This window comes from Bos taurus, chromosome 18, assembly GCF_002263795.3.
Source record: "Bos taurus isolate L1 Dominette 01449 registration number 42190680 breed Hereford chromosome 18, ARS-UCD2.0, whole genome shotgun sequence".
NCBI classification, from domain to species: Eukaryota; Metazoa; Chordata; class Mammalia; order Artiodactyla; family Bovidae; genus Bos; species Bos taurus.
The window spans coordinates 53,181,927-53,199,912 of record NC_037345.1 but is presented as its reverse complement, the minus strand read 5'-3'; the positions used below and the strand labels follow the sequence as shown (position 1 = coordinate 53,199,912).

Genomic DNA, 17,986 nt, shown 5'->3' with positions numbered 1-17,986 from the left:
ATTCCTTCCAGGGGTGGCCCTGACCATGGGCATGGGGAACTAACAGACCCCTCATTCTCTCCCTTGGGGAAGTGGGAGTGCAATGACCAAAAAGTTAATGACTTAGGTCTGGGGTCTCCCTAAACCCCCGTCCCACACCTCCCCATAGCTTAAGGCTTGATCTAGTTGGAGTGCGGGGTTGGAGGGAGGGTAAGCAAAGGAATTTATGAGATGGAGGCTTCCAGGCTGGGGACGTTGAAGGACTCGGGGGTGTTTCACCAGCAGGTGAGGTTTCTCCAGAGCTGGAAAGCTTTAGTGGGGTGAAGGGGTTAAGGGGGAGCGACAATGGAGGGGTTAACGGGGGCGGGCCCGGTCCGGGCGGGGCGGGGCCTCAGCTGGTGGCTCTGGCCCGGGGCCGGGAGGAGTCGCCGCCGGGTCCCTGCGCCGCCGCGGATCCCGGATCCCCCAGCCGCAGGGAGAGGCGCCGCCCGCCCCGTCCAGCCGCCACGCGCAGGTAGGCGCCGGTTTCTCCCCGGTCCGCGCAGGTCCCGCGGCCGCCGGCGGCCGCTCCTCCCCGCGCCCCTCGCGGGCTTTGCGTCCCCGCGTCCGTCCGCTGCCTCAGTCTCCCGCGTGGCCTCGGTCCCCGCCCCTCTCTGGGGCTGGCTCTCCCTGCGTCTCCGCGACTGACTTTGTCTCTGGGTCTGTCTCCATCTCTCTGTCTGTCTCTGATGTCTCTCTGGATCTGCGGTCCCTCTTCCTCTGCTCGTGTCTCTCCTTAGCCATCTCGATGTCTCTGTGTTGATATCTTTTATCTCTGCCTCTCCGTGTCTCTCTGTCACTCCGTTTGCCTGGATCCCTGGGTCTTGATGAACTCTCAGTCTATACGGATCTCTCTACCTCCGTCTCCCCGTTTCTGGGCATCTCTTTGCCTTTTTTCTTCCTGTCTCTGTATCTCTCTGTATCCCTCTGTTTCTGTCTCCATGTATCTTAGACCCGGTTCTGGCAACTTCACTCCGTCGTCATCCTTCTCCAACTTTCCCCTGGGCTGAGGGTCTTCTTGGGAGTCGGGTAGGGGGCAATAGGATTACCACCTGGGGCAGGTGGACTTTGAGTACCCCTGTGACCTGGGCTCCCCCTTAACAGAGTCACCCCACTGCTCTGGAGGTCGCACCCACCCCACCCTCCAATTTCAGGAATTCCTGGCTGGGGGAGGGGGTGAACTTCCTCCCCAACTTCCTCCAGTCCAGGATTTGGCTGGGTCACCCATTAACTCCTTATTGTCTCGGCTTCATCCCCGCCCCCCGCCCCCCCAAGCACCCTGAAGGACAGCTCTGGAATTTCTGTGAGGCATCGACTGTGGGATGAATGTCATATATACTCAGGTGGGATGAGGGCTGGGGGATTTTCTGGAGGGCAGAGATGAAGATGATGGGGGCCGCACCCCTCATCACCCCCCACCAGGGCCCTCCACCAGCCACACCTCTCCTGAACTCACCAGTGTGTCCCTGCGAGCTCAGTTGTGGCCAACTCTGCGACCCCGTGGACTGTCCCCACCCGCCAGGCTCCACTGTTCATGGGATTTTCCAGGCAAGAATACTGGAGTGGGTTGCCATTTTCTTCTCCAGGAGATCCTCCCCTCCAGGGGTCAAACCCGCATCTGCTTCTCCTGCACTGCAGGCAGATTCTTTACGGCTAAACCACAGGGGAAGAATTCACCAAGGGCCCCCCAACTCTGTCTCTGTGGTTGAGCTTGACTTCAGGTTTGGGGTGAGGATGGGGAGGTTGTCCTCTCTGGGCGGGGTTTCAGTAGGAGAAAATGAGAGAGATTGATGGGTTTTTTTTGGCGGGGGGAGCTCCAAAACTCTGGGAATCATAGCATCAAGAAGTTAGTGAACTCTTTTTTTTAATTAGAGTATCATCAGTTTTGAATGTGAAGTCTTTGCATGAAAGGACCCAAGTATGTGAGAATGATCTGAAAGGAGGATTGGGAGAGCTCAAACCTTCAAGTTAAAGGTCTTGGGGTATTTGAATCCTTCAGTCCAAAAAGATGGGCTTTGGAATATTGGCAGTTTTCAGTGGTCGCAGTCGAGAGCTCGAAAGTGCTGTCAGAGCCAGCTAGACTAAACCCCCATTTCAGAGATGGGGAAACTGAGGCCCAAGTGTAGAAGTCCCCAAGGTGAGTCAGTTTCAGGCTGGGTTGGGACTCCGGTTCCACTGAAGCCCAAATCCAAAGTACTGGCTTCTTTTGCTGCTACTACCTCAGATTAATGTGGGGAAGGAGGTCTTCACAGGCAACAGGGAAGAATGCCAGGGTGAGTGTGAATGGCTGGAACCCAGGAGGGAGCAATTTTAGAAGCAGAGGAGAGAAAATATTTCTAAAACCATGGTGGTGGAGAGGGAGAGGGGATAAGAGTTGGTTGGAGTGGAAGGGGTGGAATTTCAGAGAAGGAGGGAAGAGAAGAGGGGAAGTGGGGAGAGGGGGCAGCGATTAACTCCCCACTGACTCTGTCTCCTGACCCTCCCCATGAAGCCCACTGCTCCTGCAGGACAGGGCCTATAATTTGGTTTGTGTCTAGACAAATAATAACTCAGCCTCAGCCAGTATGTGATCCAGTGGGGTGGGATGAGACAAAGTTTCTGGGCCAGGTATAGAGAGGCAGCCTGGGCTCTTAGTGTCCCCACCAGGAGGAGAGAATTTAGGGGCCAGGTAAATGTGACTACCCACCCCCTGCCAAAATTGAATTCTTAGTATTTTACAATTTTGCACAATTTTAGAACTTCAGGCTGCTGGAATGTTAAAAAAAAAAAAAAACCGGAAGAGATAAATGGAGAAAAAAGGAAGTGGGGTTCACCATATCTGTAAAAAAGAAAGGGGAAATACAGATAAGTGTTTGCTGAGCAAAGATAATGATCACTGAGAGTTTAATAATATATTATGAAAGTTGTACAATTTTTTTTTTTTTAATCATAGAGCGTTCTAACAATAGAACTTGAGAATCCTGGAATGTGAATTTCCTGGGATATTGGAAACCTAGAGGGTAGGGGTGTGGAAAGCCGCCATAATAATAATAATAGAATGGAAGGAAGGTAAAGCTCTAAAAGGTTATAATAATAGAACAGTAAACCATGGCGTGGACTAACAATAGAATCTGAGGATCTGAGAGCCTTGGGAATCTAGAACATCAGAGGAGTAGAGTCAAGGACCCTCCCTGGTGTCCCTTCTGGGTGGTGTGGGGGACATATGTGGAGGGGATGGGGATCCCTTCGGTAGAAATGGGGCCAGTGGAATGGTCTCGGTGGCCTGACTGTCCCCGGTTCTCGCCGGCCAGCCGCCAAGGCGCCAGGTGGGGAGCGAGGCTCTGTGATCACATTTCGTTCCCCTAATGAGCAGACCTACCGGAGCTGACTGGTCCCCAGGGGGCTGACAGGGGAGCAGGAGCCTTCAGAGGAGGGAAGCGGGGAGTGAGAGAGATGACCTGGAGGCTTCTAGGACAAGGCTGGTGGTGAGTGGGTGCGGGGGCTGTATTACCTCTCCCTCTTGCCCTTTCAACCCCCTACCCCCAAGCCTTCAGCCTTGCTGGACTGAGAAGTCGCTTCTGGAGCCTGGCTTGAGCAGCTAAGACTGTGCAAAGTGGGGTCAGGGGTCTGACAGTCCTTTCTGTCTCCCCACTATCGCTCCACATTCCCAACTTATCTCTCTTCCCTGGCCCTCTGGGAGGGACCAGCAGGGACCAGGAGGGAGCGGGGGTGTGGGGTTGGGGGAGAGAGTGCTGGGCAAGGGAGTCAGGTGATGGAGGGGCATGCAAGACCCCCGAGATCACTTGCCTTCTGGTGGTGAGAGAGTCTGTGGGGTTTTCAGCAGAGTCTCAAAGAGGGCTGAGAACCCCAGAAAGACTTGAGAAAAAATTACAAGAGTGCAGGGAGGGAAGAGAGAAAACATTCTTTTTTGTTAAGAACTAGCGATCTAGGCAGCCTTGACACGTCATGTGACTTAGACAGCTAACTGCCTTGTGGCCCTGGGCCTCAGTTTCCCCGTCTGTATCAGGTAGGAGTCAAATAACCTTGTGCCCACAGTTGTGGCATATAGGTTTATTGCATTGTGGAGTTCTAAGAGTCTGCCATTCCATGCTATCTTTATATGTGGTGGGGTTGATGTTGGGCATATCTCAGGTAGGGGAGAAGAGAGGGTTGAATGCCCCTCCCCCCACGCCTAGCATCCCCCAAGAAGCAGGTGGGTTGAAGTAGAGGGACCGGAGGAGGAGGGAGGGGCGAGTGTCCCCTGGAGGAAATTAGCAATGGGAAGTACATTTCCTTTGTCTGCAGGAAATCAGTCTCCGGCCTGTGTACCCACCCCAGCCTCAGCAGAACTGGGGGGTTCTTGAGAGGGTGGGACAAAGGGAATTTCTCCAGGCTCACTGCCTCCTTCCGTTATGAACTGGTTCATTTCTCATGTCAGCTCCCCAGTGCCTGTGGAATAGTAATAATTGTTCAAACACTGCACAATTTATAGATGATATCACCTCTACCAAGGATTTTGTTTCTTTCTTTAAAATTCATTTTCTTTTTTAAATTGAAATATAGTTGATTTTGGCGCTGTTAGATAGCATCACTGACTCAATGGACGTGACTGTGAGCAAACGCCAGGAGATGGTAGAGGACAGAGGAGCCTGGCGTGCTGCAGTCCATGGGGTCACAAAGGGCTGGACACGACTTAGCAACTGAACAAGAACAGTAGTTGATTGACAGTGTTATGCCAATCTCTGCTGCATGGCAAAGTGACTCAGTTATACACATTCTTGTTTTTTAAATATTCTTTCCATTATGGTTTGTCACGGATGTGGAGTTAAGAAAATATTCACACCCAAAAAATTGTTCATAACCTATAAGTTGAGAGTTACATTTTACTGGGTGGGAAGTTTTAGGACTTCAAGCCTGGGAGATAGCATCTCAAGTCACCCTGAGAAAACATGCTCCAAGGAGCCAGGTTATATAGATGTTTTGCAACAAAGGGTGGGTAGTCTGAACATCGGAAGATTGTTGTCAATTAAAGAAAACCAGATATCCCAAGTTGAGGGAATTTAGCGCTTTTCTCTGTATTATGGGAAGATGCCAGAGTCTGGGCTCAGTGAAATCATTCCTTTGATAGGCACCTCAGCTATCTGGGGCCAGTATCCTGTGTTTTCACATCCTGAGCTTTCTGGGGGTGGGGGGGGACTCACCACGGGGAGTGGTTGCAGTCTGATGGCTGCTAGATGGCAGGTATTCTTTCCTTCCTGAGTTCCCTCAAGGCTCACCAGCTCACCATCCATTGTGGCCACAGTTGCTGGTGACTGTGACATCCTCTTTTACTGATACGGCAGGAAATATTTCATTTCTCACAGGATATTGAATATAGTTCCCTGTGAATAAGTTGGGAGATGTTTCATCCTCTTCAATTTTCTGTAAGTTTGTATCAAATTGATATTTTCTTCTGTGTTTTTTTTTGGGGGGGTGGGGGAGGGGCCATGCCATGCAGCATACAGGATCCTAGTTCCCCAAATCAGGGATCAAACCCACAGCCTCTGCAGTGGAAGCCAGGAGCCTTAACCACTGGACCACCAGGAAGTCCCAAAGATTTTTGTATCTGTGATGCAACTGATATAAAAGTTGTGTCCCACCTCCCCTTCATGCAGAAGGAGAAACTGAGGCTCCTGCTGCTGCTGCTAAGTCACTTCAGTCGTGTCCGACTCTCTGTGACCCCATAGACGGGAGCCCACCAGGCTTCCCTGTCCCTGGGATTCTCCAGGCAAGAACAGTGGAGTGGGTTGCCATTTCCTTCTCCAATGCAGGAAAGTGAACAATGAAAGTGAAGTCGCTCAGTCGTGTCCAACCCTCAGTGACCCCATGGACTGCAGCCTACCAGGTTCCTCCATCCATGAGACTTTCCAGGCAAGAGTACTGGAGTGGGGTGCCATTGAGGCTCCTGAAGGAGAAGTAATTCCCTTGGTCTTACAGGCTGAAGGAGAGACCCAGGGCAGAGAGAGAGAGGTGTTTTGAGTGATTTGTTCTGGGCTGGAGGAGGGGTGGTTCAGTTCAAAGGGAGGGACCGGATTGTACTGTTCCAGTCGGGAGCAAGCCCCCTCCCTCCCATCTCCACAGGATCCAGGAGTGTCTGTGAGTCTGGGGTGGGGGCAGCTCTTCTGTTGCGGAGGACCCCACAGCGGGTAGGACTTACTAAGCGGGACTCAGCCCTGACCTTTCAAAGTCAATTATGCAGCAGAGAGAGCCTGCCCTTTTCACTTTTTCCTTCCTCATCTCTTTATCTCTGGGACCCTGCAGGGACTCGCTGGAGCTTGAAGTGGGGGGTGCTGCTGCCTCAAGGGGAGGTGGTGCCTGTGTGGAAGCAGTGGCTGACCAAATGCCTGTTCCCTCAGCCAAAGGCATTTATTGAGTGCCTACTGTATGCTGGGCCTGTCCTGGGTGCTGGCGAGAGCTACAACAGTCAATATACAGTCCCTGCCCTCCCGAGATATCCACTCAAGACAGACAGGCAGACACAAACAGGATGCAAGGTGATGTGAAGAGAGTTGTTTAGTCGCTCTGTCATGTGTGACTCTTGCTCAGTCATGTCTGACTCTTTTGCGACCCCACGGACTGTAGCCCGCCAGGCTCCTCTGTCCATGGGTTTTCCCCCAGGCAAGAATAGTGGAGTGGGTTGCTGTTTCCTTTCCCAAGGGATCTTCCCAACCCAGGGATGGAACCCTTGTCTCCTACGTTGGCAGGCAGATTTTTTTTTTTTTTAACCATAGAGCCACCAAGGAAGCACTGGGACTATGGATAAGCATATTTTCATTTTTCATTTGTGCCTTTTCTAAATTTCCTTGAATAATGACAGATTTCCCTCACTTCTTGAACTTCCAAGTACCCAATCTATTCAGTCTATCCCTTTAACATCAACTTCATAGCCATTGCCTCTGTCCTGACTCAGTCCTCTTTCTTGCCTTGACTTTTACAACAACCTTTTCCAGCTGTGAATAAACTAACAAAAAGCACCTCACAGACATGTGTACCTCTCTCCCACCAGCCATCTATGATGGCAGAAATCATGTCTTATTTATATTTATCTCCAGTGTTCAGTCCTATGCGGGGCACAGAGGAGGCACTCAGATGTTGGATGAACTGAAGTTCTCCTCAAATAGGATGTAACCTCCTGGAAAAGAAGAGCCCTATCTTGAGATTCTGTGATCTCTGTAATTCCTCCACACAGAGTGTGTGGGTGTGGGTGGGCAGGACTGTGGGTACAGAGGGCCGCCCTGAGGAAGTGATGGAGATATAGGAGCTAGTCCTAAGTAGATCTGAAGGAAGGACAGAGGTGGTGAGGCTGGAAAGAAGGTCCAGCCTTGAGTCTGCTGAGGGGGAGGGAGAGGTGGGTATGAAAGTCAACTAGGCTGCAGAGGCTGGGCAGGCAGTGCCTTGTCATCTGGGGAAAGACTTGGGATTTTGTCCCAAGTCCATGGGGAAGTTATTGGAGGATTTCAAGCAGAGAAGGATTTAATAACAAGAGCTGACTGACATGTTAGAGAGACCTGCCTGGCCGCCACATGGGGCCGCCACGTGGGGAGTGAGTGGAGGGAAGCCAGAGTGGCAGGCAGGAAATCCTCAGGGAGGCTCAACCGTAAGGTCCAAGCCAGTGGTCGTGGTGGAGCAGAGTGGGCAGCGGCTGGGGTTTTAGAGACACGCGTGGGCACAGAATTTAGTGTGGAGGTTAGGGAGAGCCCAGAGCACTCTCCCATGGGAAGACACTGCTCAGGCACCGGGGAGGTTCCCGTGAGCCTGCTGGATGCCTTGGGTCTCATCCCTTCCCCTCTTTGGCCCCTCGGTTTCCTCATCTGTCCTACTGAGTCAACCACTGGTTTTCAAAATGTGTCCTGGGGACTCTTCAGAGGTGGACTTCCTCCCACCACCTCCTTTTATCTAGAGCACAGAGTAGCTTCCCCTTTTCACTGTCTTAGATGAGGTTTCCTGTTGAGATATGTTTTTTTAAAAAGTGGTTCCACAGCCTACAAACTGATGCAAACCGCTGGATGGAATGGCCTCTAAAGATGCCTCTACTTCAGGACTTCACTCCCATCCTCTTGGGGGCTGACAGTGGTCCAGGGCTTGGTCCAACACTGTCTTTTTCCCTGTGCTTAAAGATCTCCCCAGGACCAGGGCACGACAGGCCCAAGACTCTCACTCAGGGAAGTCAGAGGGAAGCGGAAAGAGACAATGAAGGGGGTGGTCTCTGAGGGAGGGGACTCCTGGCACTGCCCCTAGGGCTCCCCCTTGGTCAATTGAGTTCTCATAACTTCCCTGCCCCAGCCCCCTGCAGCTATGCTTCCATGGGCTGTCAGACCAGGGCCCCTTTCTGTCCAATTATTCTTGGGTGAAAACTGACGTTCAGGCTGGAGAAAGGAGGCGAAAGCCAAGATTTTCCCCGCTCCCGTTATCAGGACCTTGGATAGGTCTCTGAACCTCTCTGTGCCTCAGTTTGTCAAATAGGGGAGTAACAGTACTTTCCTCATAAGGTTCTTGAAAATTTTAAACTCACATCCATAAAGTGCTAAAGACAAGATCTGCTATGTAATAGGACTCAGAAAAACTTTGGTTGTTATTATCACTACCATCATCATCATTGTCAAGAATTCAGTGCCCTGGGTTAAGAGTAGGAAGCTGATTCTATCACTGTCTTGCTGTACATCCTTGAGGGGAGTGACCCAGCCTCTCTGGACCCTGTCTCAATGTTTATGATATGATAGGTGAGACTAGTTCAGCATTTCCCAAAGCATGATATGAGACTTGTGCCAGTTTTATATGGTTTCTTGAAGAAAGTTTTAAAGAAACAATTAGGGAAAAAATATAACTGACATCTCAAATCTGTGTTTTCAGTGATCTGTTGCTTAGATTAAGCATCATTAAGGGGCCTACCCTCTGGAGCTCACAGAAGGGTGTGGGGAACAGAGGGAAGTCCCTGACACCTCTCATGACAGTTCTCTTTCCCCACAGGTACCGCAGTCAGCTTTGAACTGTGAAGCAGGGCCACCTTGTCTTAACTGCTCAGCCCCCACCAGGACCAAGCTGGAGCCCCTCCCATGTCCCTTTAAATTTCCGGTATTGGTAACCTGGTGCTGATAGAGCCCTTACTCACCACCTTCCTGTTTCTTTAAAACCCTTCCCACATTCCCCAGACTGAGTCTTCTCTCTCTTTCATCCCTCATAGGACACCCCCCTTTTTTTGTAGTCTTCGCCTCTTTGGTTACCTCCCTTATTTCCATATTTCTTACTGGGGTCCTAGGAGGTGTCAGGTGTCAGCACCCCCATCCATCTGGCCTAGTCTCCTCTGCTCCCAAACTGTGAACTGCCCTATCTCAACACTACCGCATACATTTCCTGCGTCTTCTAGTATATCTCACCTCACTGTTACTTCAGCATAGCCACGCTTACTTTCTACATCCTCCACAAATCTCTGTCTCTCACCACTGCCCACTGATGCCTTCACCTCCCGTATAAACACTCCCCTTGGTCAATCGTGTGTTACCCCAATACTCTCCCATTTATACTCTGGTTGGGTCTATAAAACCTCCTTGACAAAGCTCGTTGTTAATCCTGCCACCCCCAAACCTCCCTCCTGTCGTAATTCTATCCCTTCTCCAACTTTTCTCTCTGAAGCCTCTGTCCTTCTCTGCCCAGTCTGGCCCACAATTTTCAGTCCACCTCATCCTCTAACCCCGTGAACTGCCTCCCACCATGTTCCCCTGAGCCTCCAAGGAGGGGGCTCAGGGGGGCCTGATGGCCTCCCGCCCCCCGTGGCCCCAAGCCCCCGTGGGCCAGGGGAAGCACCCTGAAAGACCCAGTGCCAAGGATGGGCAACCGCACGTTGGAGGGCTGCCACGTGGACTCCCGCATGGACCACCTCTTCCCGCCCTCCCTCTACATCTTCGTCATTGGCGTGGGGCTGCCCACCAACTGCCTGGCCCTGTGGGCCGCCTACCGCCAGGTGAGGCAACGCAACGAGTTGGGCGTGTACCTGATGAACCTCAGCATTGCTGACCTGCTGTACATCTGCACGCTGCCACTGTGGGTGGACTACTTCCTGCACCACGACAACTGGATCCACGGCCCTGGCTCTTGCAAGCTCTTCGGGTTCATCTTTTACACCAACATCTACATCAGCATCGCCTTCCTGTGCTGCATCTCGGTGGACCGGTACCTGGCCGTGGCCCACCCGCTGCGGTTCGCCCGCCTGCGCCGTGTCAAGACAGCTGTGGCCGTGAGCTCTGTGGTCTGGGCCACGGAGCTGGGCGCCAACTCGGCACCCCTGTTCCATGACGAGCTCTTCCGCGACCGTTATAACCACACCTTCTGCTTCGAGAAGTTCCCCATGGAGGGCTGGGTGGCCTGGATGAACCTCTACCGAGTCTTCGTGGGTTTCCTCTTCCCCTGGGCGCTCATGCTGCTATCATACCGTGGCATCCTGCGGGCTGTGCGGGGCAGCGTGTCCACTGAGCGCCAGGAGAAGGTCAAGATCAAGAGACTGGCCCTCAGCCTCATCGCCATTGTGCTGGTCTGCTTTGCGCCCTACCACGTGCTCCTGCTCTCGAGGAGCGCCGTCTACCTGCGCCGCCCCCGGGACTGTGGCTTCGAGGAGCGTGTCTTCTCGGCATATCATAGCTCGCTGGCCTTCACCAGCCTCAACTGCGTGGCTGATCCCATCCTCTACTGCCTCGTCAACGAGGGCGCCCGCAGTGACGTGGCCAAGGCCCTGCACCACCTGCTCCGCTTTCTGGCCAGTGACAAGCCCCAGGAGATGGCCAATGCTTCGCTCACCCTAGAGACCCCGCTCACTTCCAAGAGGAACAGCATGGCCAAAGCCATGGCAGCCGGCTGGGTGGCAGCTCCGCTCGCCCAGGGGGACCAGGTGCAGCTGAAGATGCTGCCCCCGGCACAGTGAACCTCGAATTCTGCAGAGCCCCCACTCCTCCGGTCTAATCCCCCACTCCCTTCCCTTCTGGCCCAGTGTATGCAAATTGTATGTAAATAAGGCCCTGTTACTATTCATAAAATGTAAGAAAATAGGAAAACAGTGAGGCTGATGTGTCACTGACCAGCCATCATCCTCTGCCATGACCCCCCATGATAATTCAGTAGAACTGTGCCAAGCCCTGTGCTGGGTGGTGCTAGTGACCCAGCAGTGACAAATGGCGGCCCTGGCTCTGTCTTCACGGCTCCTATTCCAACGGAAGAGACAGATCTATCCCGGGAGGGTGATGCTCCAGAGTGGGCAGGGCTCAGACAGGGGAGCCTAGGGGCCGGGGGAACCCAAGAGGGCCTCTGTTGCAGTCTGGGGGATGGAAAGGGCTTCCTAGAGGAGGGGACCGATAGATTAAGTTTCCAAAAGGCAAAGACAAAGAAGTTAGGATTATTTCCAACAAGGGAGTAAAAGTCTGTGATTCAAGGGGAAAGTGGAGTATTGAACAATCACTTGTGTCTTGGGAAGCCCCTGGTCATATAGAGTAGAGAGAGAGCAGGACAGAATATTTCAGAGTTTGGAGATAAACAGATTTTTCCAAGTCAGGCCTGAGGAGGAAGAGGGAGTGTGTCAGAACCCAAATAAAGGGCCACTGGCCAACTATCTGGAGGAGCAGGGAGCAGGATAGGCTTGGGAACAGGGCTTAGGACAAGAGAAGGGTATTCATTCATTCAAGAGAGATTTATTTATACCTGTACTGGCCAGTATAAACAGTGACCAAGACAGTCCAGGCCCCGCCATCATGGAGCTCACAGTAAATGAGTAAATAAAGATAAATATTAAATTTGGAATCAAAGGACTTCCTTGGCAGTCCAGTGGTTAAGACTCCGCACTTCCACTGCAAGGAGCACAGGTTCAGTCCCTGGTTGGTGAACTAAGACCCCATATGCTGTGTGGTGCAGCCAAAAAAAAAAAAATGGAATTGGTAAGGGTAATGGAGCAAGATAAAGCCAATTGAGAGGACAGAGAATGATATGGAGTCTGATCTAGATCAGGAGAGTGGGGAGGGCTCGCTGAGAAGGGGGCATTTGAGAAAAGACCTGAAGGAGGCGAGGGATCAGATGGGAGAGGGCTGCAGGCAGAGGGGACGACAGGTGGAAAGTCCTGGAGTAAGAGAGCGCCTGCATTTCGAGGGCCAGCAAGTACACACAGCAGTGTGGTGGGAGCAGAGGTGTGGGAGGACATTAAGAATGGAGATGAGACAGGTAGGGACAGGGGCCAGTGTCCCAGAGCATTGTGAATCCATGTGAGGGCCTTGCCTTTTATTCCAAGGTATATGGGAACCACAGAGGGGCTCTTAGCAAAGAACATTTGGGATTGGCTTAAATGTTAACAGGAGTCCCAGGCTGCTGAGTGGGGAACAGAATATGGGAAGTAAAGGCAGAAGCCAGAAGCCCAGGCAGGAGATGCTGACAGCTGGACCCGGGTCAGGGTGGAGCAAGCAAGGATTGGTGTCAGCTTTCGGATTTCTCTTGAAGGAATCCAATGATGGAAGAAATACAAGGCCCTGTGGGATTGTGTAACCCTAGTCCCTTGCCCATCCTGGGAAAAGGGTGACCAGAGGACCTGAATTAGAAGGAACTCTGGGAATGATCCCAGGCGCTATTCACCAGAGAGGCCAAGTGATTAGCCCAGGGTCGCACAGCCGGTGAGTCAGTGCTGAGACCATCCTGGGTTCCCTTTCCCCTCCCCGCCTCTGCCTCTGTTCCCACGCCCCAGAGTGGCCAAGGCTGCTGCCCTGGCTAACGGCGTTCCCCTCCCTCCGCTGGCCCTCAGGGGTCAACCAGGAATGGCTGTCCTTCCAGAACCAGACTGGAGAGCAGGAGGAGGAAAACACCCAGCTCTGTAGGCCTTGACCCCTCTGGGTATGTAAGAGGCTCCAGGCTAAGGAGATGTGAAGCCTATACACACACACACACACACACACACACACACACACACACACGGGCATAAATACACCCTTGCCCCGAAAGTTCCCAGGAGAGGTTCCTGAGAGAAAGAAAGAGGAAGGAGGAGGGGAATGAGGGGGGAAAAAAAAGAACTTAATGAGGACAACTTTTTTGCAAGAGGAGGGTTGGGTCACTGAGATGCAGGAAGTTGGGGCTCTGGTGTTATGGGAGAAAGAAAAGAGGGAGGCCTGGGATCTGGTGGTTGGCTGGGGTGGGGGGGGTGTTATAATTTTCCCACCCTGTCTCATTGCAGTACAGCTACCAGGATGAACATGTAGGGAGCCAGAAACTTTCTGAACATGGGCCCCTTGGGGAATCGGATGAAAGCTTGAACACTACCCCTCCACCAAATGCTCATTTCCATTCATTCAACAAGTATTGAGCACCTACTGTATGCCTGAAATTGTTCTAGGAGCTGAGGAAACAGTAGTGAATTATACACAAAAAAATCATGTACAAGTTTAAAAGTTTCCTAAATGCATCAAGTGGAACCTGAGCCCCACTCCCAAGTCGGTTCTTGGACCCCAGGCTAACACCCCTAAGAATTAGGAGAAGACTCTAGGCTGGGACTCAAGAAACCCAAGGGGTTTCTCTCCTGATTACCCATGGAACTCTGGATAAATCCTTGTGAAGTCTCTGGCCTCAGTTGGTCAGTCTGTAAAATGGGGGAGTGGTTGGTTCCCAGTGAGTGGGTGATGGATCTGGAATAGGTCCCAAGCTCCTTCACACCTTCAGTCCAACAGGGATCCTGGAGAGGAGTTGTTTTCATGGAGTCTTGGTATTCTTAGTAATTTAGAATATCAGGGTTCATACATGTCAGTATCACCATTATCTCAGATGGAGAAATGGGAGTCCATCAGGGCCAGGAAAGTGACAAAAGCCACACAGGGAGTCAGAGCGGTTGCCGAGGAAAGCCCTGGGTCCCCCGACTCTGACCTGAACGTTTGTTTCCTCCTGTACACAACTCTGCTCTTTGGACTTTCCCTCGCCCTCTGCCTCTTCGAGAATCTCTCAGTTACCCATTAGCACTCCACCACCCAGGCATTTCTCTCAGACGAACTTGTTTACATGATTTTGCTCCCCGCTGGGTAAGGGATGACAGTCTGGGACATGTTCTTTAAACTCCTTCCTGAGCCAGCTCCCTAGGGACCCTCCTCCCCAACAGAGGAAGTGGACCTGCTTGAGAACGGATAAGTTTATTAGCCAAGAGGCTGGGCTATCAACCTCTCCTGGCCGAGGGACCTCGTGCCACTTCCCTGGCCCCTTTTTAGGCCTGTTTGTCAGTTACTTGGGAAAGGGTTGAAACAGCTGTTTCTGGAGATGAAATGAACCCTCATGCTCAAGTTAGCAATAACAATGCTAATACCTGTGCAGTTATAAGGGCTGTTTGTTGGGTGATTCGCATCATTCTAAACACTTAACATAGTTCACTCGTTATGTATTTATCTTCAAGATTCTCATGCAAACCTCGTAACAATCTAATAAGGAATGTGCCTTCTTATGATTTCTATTCTGTAGATGGGAATGCTGATACTCAGAGAGGTTAAGTCACTCGCCATACACAGCAGGTAAACCGCAGAGCTGGGATCTCACTACAGGTTACCTGGCTAGTTTCTCACGACCAGTGACAGCTCTAAACTGAGAGAGAAGGTGCATTTGGAATGCCTGAGCCCTAACTAGGACTAATTAAGACTGCTCTTTTGGAGAAGCCGCGCAGGTACGCCACGTCACGGAGGAAGGCGATGACGTCAGCCGAAGCGGGCGTGGGAACCCATATAGGCTACAGCAGCCGTTTAACGGTACCACCCTCTGACAGCCTCACTTCCGCCGTATATTTGCATATTCATAGGAGCGGACGTCGGAGCGTCAGCGTCTACGCCGTGACGTCATGGACCGCCCCAGCGGTTCCCCCGGGGCGTACGCACGTACGTACGCACGCACGGCGACGAGAGGGCGGGGGAGGAGGGAGCGATCTGAGGCGCCCCTCCCAGTCAGCAAGGTTGCGTGTTCCCCTTGCGACCGCCAAGATGGTGGTGGGCGCGTTCCCTATGGCGAAGCTGCTATACTTGGGCATCCGGCAGGTCAGCAAGCCGCTTGCCAACCGCATTAAGGAGGCCGCCCGCCGAAGCGAGTTCTTCAAGACCTATATCTGCCTCCCGCCGGCTCAGCGTGAGTCTGACCCCACGTCCCTCCAACCTTTCCATTCTCTAATCCTTCTCAGGTGGTTGCTCAGGAGATGGGCTTCTGTTCACAACCAATCACAGCCCGAACCGGCAGAGTCTTGACGCCAATAGGGAGGGTTCCTTGAAGAGGGGCATACGAATAGCCCAATAGTAAGAACGGGCATGGGGTGAAGGGCGGTACAAAGTGCCCGCGCTTGATTTGGGAATATTAGCCAATAGAGGAAAAGAGCGCGAGAAGATTGACGTCTAGACGAGCCAATAGTGTGGGCAACGGGAGTGATTTGGGCGGGGCATGCCAGGACTGAGAGGACCAGGGGAGAGCTGAGGAAAAACTTGACCGGGTCATTTGCCAAACCATCCTTGTGTGGCATCATTCCTCAAACGCCACCTCGTGCCTCAGTTTCCCTCCCGTCCTGGGAAGTCAGGGGTGCTTTTTTCATCTGTTTATGTCATTCGTTTGTCCCAGTTGGACTCCGGGGAATAGGCCTAGGTTAGGGGCGTGGCTCCGGGCAAAGTCTGGAGTCCTGACATGGGAATTTGGCTAAAGGAGTCATTTTAACTAAAGTGGACATTCATCCGTCTATTTATTAATCCACACATACACCATATTTGTTCTTCCATTCATTCAGTAGACAGGCCGTTCTGGCTTTTTGCTGGGCTGGGAGACACATTTATGATCCATCGTTGTCACTCCAGAGCGGACAGGATGGTGCCAACTCCAGAGCTGAGAGACCTCCTGACCCAGGGGCGTGGGGTCGGGAAAGCTGTCTAGACTCTGGAGGAAGGCTGCCTGAGCTGAGATCCGAAGGGCATAGTAAACATTTAAAATACGGGCTACTGTGAGAAGATGATCTATGTGCTAGGGGCCTGTGGGAGCAAAGAATAAGGAAATTTAACCTAATTTGCTAGGTCAGGGAACCACCATTAATCCAGCTGGTACTTCATTTGGTTGGTGTTTTCTGAGTGTCTACCCTGTGATTGGCCTTGTGCTGGGCAGTGCTGGTGAAACAGCAGGAATCAAGCCAGCCCTAGTCTGTGCCCTCGAGGAACTCACAGTTGGGTGAGGACAGGCCCATCCTTCAAGGTGATGACCCAGAGTGGGCAGAGCTTGGATAAGGAAGCCCACTGGACACTTGACCTGATGTAGCATTCAGGGAGAGCTTCCTGGCAGAAAACCTCTGGGCTGGGAACTGAAGGGTGAGAAGAATGTCAGCAGACAGCACAGGGACACGGATAATGTTGAGGGACAGGGAGGAGCGTGTGCAAAGGCCAAATGGTTAAGGGAACCACACTTCTTTTCTTTACAAGTTTGGATGCCTAAAATTTGCTTTGCAGGGCCTGGAATTCTTAATCTTTTGGTGTTTGGTCGGTTGTCTGCCAGAGTTGCAGATCTTAGAATGGAGAAATGTTGGATTTCAGTTACTGAAGTGCTTTCCTATAAGCTTTCTCATTTGACTCTCACACTGTTTTGTCCCCATGTCAGGGAGGGGAAATGACTCCCTGCAGTTTATCAAAGAGAAAACTAAAGTCTTGAGAGCAGAAGAGAATTGCTGAGGTTACACGTGGAGTCTGGGCCAGACTTAAACCCTGGCCCTTTAAGGCGGGACTTAAACCCTGCATTCTGGATTCCCAGAACTGGTTTCTGTTTCCTGCCACTGCCTTTCTCCCAGACACCGTGGGATGTCTTAGTGTTGTGGTTTAAAAAGCAGCAACTTGAGTCAAACTGACATCGGTTCCAAACTGGGGTCCCCCCCTTCTCAGCCAGGTGATTTTGGGCAGGTCACTAACCCCTCTGAGGTTCAGTTTCCTCCTCTGTACAGTGGGTATTATATAATAGTGACATTTAATGGGCACTCACTTTGTGCCAGGCAGTGTGCTAAGCACTTCACAGCATTAAGTCCTCACCAATTACTCTGAGTTAGACACTGTTATTATTCCTATTTTGTGTATATGCTGCATATGCATTTATGCTATAAATAATACTTATCTCATCCTGTTGTTGTGAGGAGTAAGTGGATGTAAAATGGTAGGTCAGTGCATGGCTCTGAGTTGTGGCTGTCGTGTAGATGTTATGGATACAGCAGAGAAGAAAAAGCAAAACATTTTGTCTTCAGGAGACCTTACATTCTCAGCTTTGGGGGAAAGTCAGACAATAAAGAAAGCAGTAAAGTGTGAAATATATTCGATAGCACAAACTGCTCTGGAGAAAACATCAGGGATGCAGAAGGAGGAGTATTTGGGGGACGGTTGTGAAGTTTAGATAGGATTATCAGGGTGACCTCATCGACAATATGAGGAGAGGAGGGAGCCAGCAGTGCGGGTGTCTGGGGGAAGAGCTTTCTCACCCGAAGTCTCCACACCTGCCAAGGCCCTGAGGTGAGCACGCACCTGGCATGCTTGATGAACATCGAGGAAGCCAGTGTGGCTGAACAGAGGGACAGAGTAGAGGCTGAGGGCTGAGCAGGTGGCGGGAAGGGGGCAGATTGTGCAGGGCCTGTGGACCCCTCTGAATGGCTGGGACTCACTGGAGGGTCCGAGCAGAGGAGGGACCGGATCTGAGACCACTTTTCAGTGATCCTTTTGGCAATCATAGAGTGAGAGTGGTTGCAGGGAGGAGATGACTACAGGAGTCCAGGTGAGTGGGGAAGTCACTTGTCCACTGCCTCACACTCTTTCTCCAGCAACTTCTTTCTAAAATTTCACACTCCCAGAAAAGTTGAAAGAAAGAATGGTATGGTCATCGGTTATATGCCCTTCAACCCCTAGTTCGCTCTTATTAGCTTTCAGCAGATTTGTTTGGTCTTCGCCATCATACATGAATGTATACA

At 51.7% G+C, this 17,986-nt stretch overlaps 2 protein-coding genes across 7 annotated transcripts in view; both read left to right on the top strand.

Annotated features, from left to right (window-relative positions):
* Window positions 1-396: 396 nt before the first annotated feature.
* Window positions 397-11,080, top strand: GPR4 (G protein-coupled receptor 4). Of its 5 annotated transcripts, none has more exons than XM_005219241.3 (2): window positions 397-493; window positions 9,004-11,080. In XM_005219241.3, the coding sequence occupies exon 2, from the start codon at window positions 9,860-9,862 to the stop codon at window positions 10,946-10,948; it is 1,089 nt and encodes a 362-aa protein (XP_005219298.1). In that variant the 5' UTR covers window positions 397-493; window positions 9,004-9,859; the 3' UTR covers window positions 10,949-11,080. The 5 variants fall into 5 exon arrangements, with proteins under 5 accessions (XP_005219298.1, XP_059732639.1, XP_024833924.1 ...); XM_059876656.1 differs by having other exon boundaries at window positions 397-3,323; XM_024978156.2 differs by lacking the exon at window positions 397-493 and adding an exon at window positions 3,336-3,482.
* A 3,890-nt stretch (window positions 11,081-14,970) lies between these two features.
* The window catches only part of OPA3 (outer mitochondrial membrane lipid metabolism regulator OPA3), a 66,718-nt gene continuing 63,702 nt past the window's right edge, over window positions 14,971-17,986 (top strand). The window contains exon 1 of one of the 2 annotated variants that reach the window (NM_001079605.1): window positions 14,971-15,144. In NM_001079605.1, the coding sequence (NP_001073073.1) occupies window positions 15,003-15,144 (142 nt within the window). In that variant the 5' untranslated portion in view covers window positions 14,971-15,002. The remainder of the gene's footprint in view (window positions 15,145-17,986) is intronic. The other variant, NM_001245934.1, reaches the window with a different exon arrangement.

Excerpts from the sequence above, each read along its gene's own strand:
- GPR4 (XM_005219241.3), top strand. The coding sequence starts at position 9,860 with ATGGGCAACCGCACGTTGGAGGGCTGCCACGTGGACTCCCGCATGGAC.